Raw genomic sequence first — 3,394 nt, 5'->3', positions numbered from 1 at the left:
CAACTCTAATCCGTCTCTCCAGTTTCTTTTTAACCAACTCCAACAAGTAGTTAGAAATAGACAACATCCATTTTTCATCACTCATATACGCGCTCATACTCCCCTCCCGGGACCTTTGACGCGTGGCAATGCCATTGCTGATTCTTTGGTTGCTAATGTATTAGTTACCGAGGCAACCAATATTCCATTCTTTGACTCATGCCAATGCTGCAGGTCTTCGGGCTCGGTTCCCAATTACCTGTAAACAGGCCAAGCATATTGTTCAAACTTGCCCAACTTGCCAGATTCTTACTGCTCCTCAAGAATGCCCAGAAGGGGTTAATCCCCGAGGTTTAGTACCCAATGATATTTGGCAGATGGATGTAACCCAAGTTCCTTCATTTGGGAAATTGTCATTTGTACATGTCACAATTGACACATCTTCTGGATATATCACTACAACCGTTCAGAGTGGTGAAACTGCAGGACACGCTTGCAGGCACTTGTTAATTTGTTTTTCTGTTATGGGACTTCCCAAAGCCATTAAAACAGATAACGGTCCTGCTTATACTAGCAATAAATTTACCAAATTTTGTGAACAGTGGAATATTCACCATACCACTGGAATTCCTTATAATCCTAAAGGTCAAGCCATTGTGGAGCGAGCTAATTGTACTTTAAAGAAACAATTACAAAAACAAAAAGGGGGAGACAAGGATCCTCCAGGTGCAATTAGCCAAAGCTATGTTCACTTTGAATTTTTAAAATTTTTCTGGCTCTAATAATATGGAGCCTCATCTTGGACACACAGCTGCAGAAAGACATTTTAATAATCTCCATAGCCCTAAGGCTTTGGAAGATGTGCCCATTTGGTGGAAGGATATCCAGACCAATCAATGGCATTTAGGGACTCTGTTAACATGGGGACGAGGTTATGCTTGTATTTCTCCAGGATCAAAAGAACGTCCTCTGTGGGTGCCAAGCCGGTGCATTAAGCCTTATCATGGAGTCCGATCCCTCGCAGAACATGACAATCAACACGCTGGTCCAAACCTTGGATGCTGTTCCTCCGCCGAATGTGATCATCACTCGCCGGATGGGATCTCCACCGCTGACCCAGGTGTACGCGACCCACCGATACGTGGCACCGAGCGACCCCTACCGGTGGATGAATCGCTTCATGGGCCCCCGTCATCAGGCTCCGACCTCCCCGGCTCCTCCAGCCCCTGTGGTGGTTCCGCAGTCGAGATGTCCATCAGGCCAGACGTATCCGCCGCCGGCATCTCCTCCCAGTGAGGCATCTTCATCATCTGAGACATCGCAGCCGAGGGTTCCACGTATCCGGATTCTTAGAGCTCCTCCGAGACGTAACCCGCTGCCTACTTGGAAGCAGATTAAGAAATTGTCCCGAGAGGCAGAGAGAAATCTTATAGTGTTAGGAATGCCGAGAACAGCCTCCAACATGCTTATCTCCACGATGGCTATTCTCACGGCTGTAAGGTTCCTTCCCATGGGTGTTAAAGCAGAAAACTTCACATATTGGGCTTATGGTCCCAATCCTCCATTGCTGACACCTGTAACTTGGAATGATGCGCCTCCTCTGATTTATATAAATGATAGCTCCTGGTTCCCAGGACCAGAGGATCAGAGAGGTCCAGAATTTCCTGATGAAGAAGGCAGAGAATTTAATCTCACCAAAACAACTGCCTTGGGATTTGTTTATCCTCCTCTTTGCATTGGTCCTGTCCCTCCTTGTATTCCGGTAAAGGATCAAGTGTGGGTCACCCCTAAGGGTGAAGGGACTGAGTCCTATAGGGACTTGTTCATGCTTTCAGGAAAAGGATTTCAGACTGAAGGGTTGAGTACCCATCTGTATCCTCCTCCCATTTCTACTTGTCCTCAAGAAAAGTGGGCAGCCAATAGTTCCCGTATTCACTGGGAAGAATGTAGAGGAAGTTTTGATAGAGTGCTAGCTCGAAATTCCATAGGTACAATTGTTGATTGGGGACCTTTTGGGATCGCTATGCACACCTGCTCTTCAGGAAGGTGCTCTGAGCCCCAATCTCTTAAAGACAAATTAGTGTTAGGAAGATTTCCAAAAATAGTTAAATTTCCTTATGATCTGTCCATTTATTGGATAGATAAAGTTCTGGCCCCACCTCAGTTAAAAATGATTACTCCCATTAGGGGTCCAGTGCAAAAGACCTTGTGGAAGGTGGCCTTGGCTTTAGCGCCTATTGGCATTTGGAATGGAAATTTAACCAAGGATAATAATAGACAGTACACCTTTAATTTTATAAAATCTCAAAAGCTTAATTTACAAGCTTGCCTTAAATTGCCTTATGTTTTTCTGATTGGAAAATTTACTATAGAAAATTCCCTTAGCCTTGTTGAATGTTTTCATTGTCGTTTGTATACTTGTATAGATTCCTCCATTTATAATTCCTCAGAAGATAAAATTATGATTTTAAGAAAAAGACGGGGTCTATGGATTCCTGTCCGAGCCCCTAGAGTGTGGGAGGGATCTCCTACTGTTCATATTGTTCTTCAATTGCTTCATAAGGTTGTCCATCGAGCAAAAAGGTTTATTGGATTGTTAATTGCTGCTCTAATGGGAAAAATTGCTGTAACCACGGCTGCTGCTGTTTCTGGTGTCGCATTACACCAAACTGTTCAAACTACTGAATTTGTACAACAATGGCATGAAAATGCTAGTAAAACTTGGAATCAACAGGTTAAGATAGATGAAGAAATTAATGTCAGATTAGTAGATTTAGAAACAACAGTAGTTTCTCTTGGTGATCAGTTAGAAAATTTACGTACTATGATTTCTCTTAAATGTGATTGGAATGTAACCACTTATTGTGTAACCCCTTTTGATTATAATCAAACTCGTACTCCTTGGAATGATGTTCGTGCTCATCTTTTGGGGCACATGCCTAATCTCACTGTAAATATTGTACAATTACAACAAGAGGTTGATCAAATGTCTAGTGCTAAGCTTCAACTTTTACCTGGGGAAGATGTTTTGTCAGCTGCTTCGGATGGATTGTCCTCCTTGAATCCGGTTAAATGGATAAAAAACCTGGGTGGTGGGTTTATTGGTGTTATTGTAACACTGATTATTGTATTCTGTTTGTTTTGTTTAGTCTTCGGATGCGGACATGCCTCCCTCCGAAAGGCATTGAATGAAGAAACGGCACGGTCTGTTTTTCTCACATTACAAAAACAAAAAGGGGGAGGTGTTGTCACACAGCAGCCTAGCCGCTTGTCCCTACCATCCTTTCCTTAGGGAAAGAGGGTTGCCGGTTGTCCCTCTTAAGGGTTGAGTTTTATAGGTCTCCTCTCTTGGTCCCAGTATGCTGGGTCTGCGGTCAAAGACGAGTAAGTTTCCTCAAGGGAGGGACGACTTAAG

The 3,394-nt window shown here is 43.5% G+C and overlaps 1 protein-coding gene across 1 annotated transcript; it reads left to right on the top strand.

Moving 5' to 3' along the window:
- The first annotated feature begins 913 nt into the window (after positions 1-913).
- On the top strand, positions 914-3,167 carry LOC141571245 (endogenous retrovirus group K member 18 Env polyprotein-like). Its single transcript, XM_074331493.1, has 2 exons — positions 914-3,046; positions 3,129-3,167. The coding sequence occupies exons 1-2, from the start codon at positions 914-916 to the stop codon at positions 3,165-3,167; spliced, it is 2,172 nt and encodes a 723-aa protein (XP_074187594.1).
- Positions 3,168-3,394: the final 227 nt, after the last annotated feature.

This window comes from Rhinolophus sinicus, linkage group LG04 (assembly GCF_036562045.2).
Source record: "Rhinolophus sinicus isolate RSC01 linkage group LG04, ASM3656204v1, whole genome shotgun sequence".
NCBI classification, from domain to species: Eukaryota; Metazoa; Chordata; class Mammalia; order Chiroptera; family Rhinolophidae; genus Rhinolophus; species Rhinolophus sinicus.
Note: the sequence above shows the minus strand (reverse complement) of the source record. Positions and strands in the feature narration are given on the sequence as shown.

Bases quoted from the DNA above. Each gene is read 5' to 3' on its own strand.
- LOC141571245 (XM_074331493.1), top strand. From the start codon at position 914: ATGCTTGTATTTCTCCAGGATCAAAAGAACGTCCTCTGTGGGTGCCAA. The intron at 3,047-3,128 runs GTTAAATGGATA...TGTTTTGTTTAG, and splicing joins GATTGTCCTCCTTGAATCCG to TCTTCGGATGCGGACATGCC.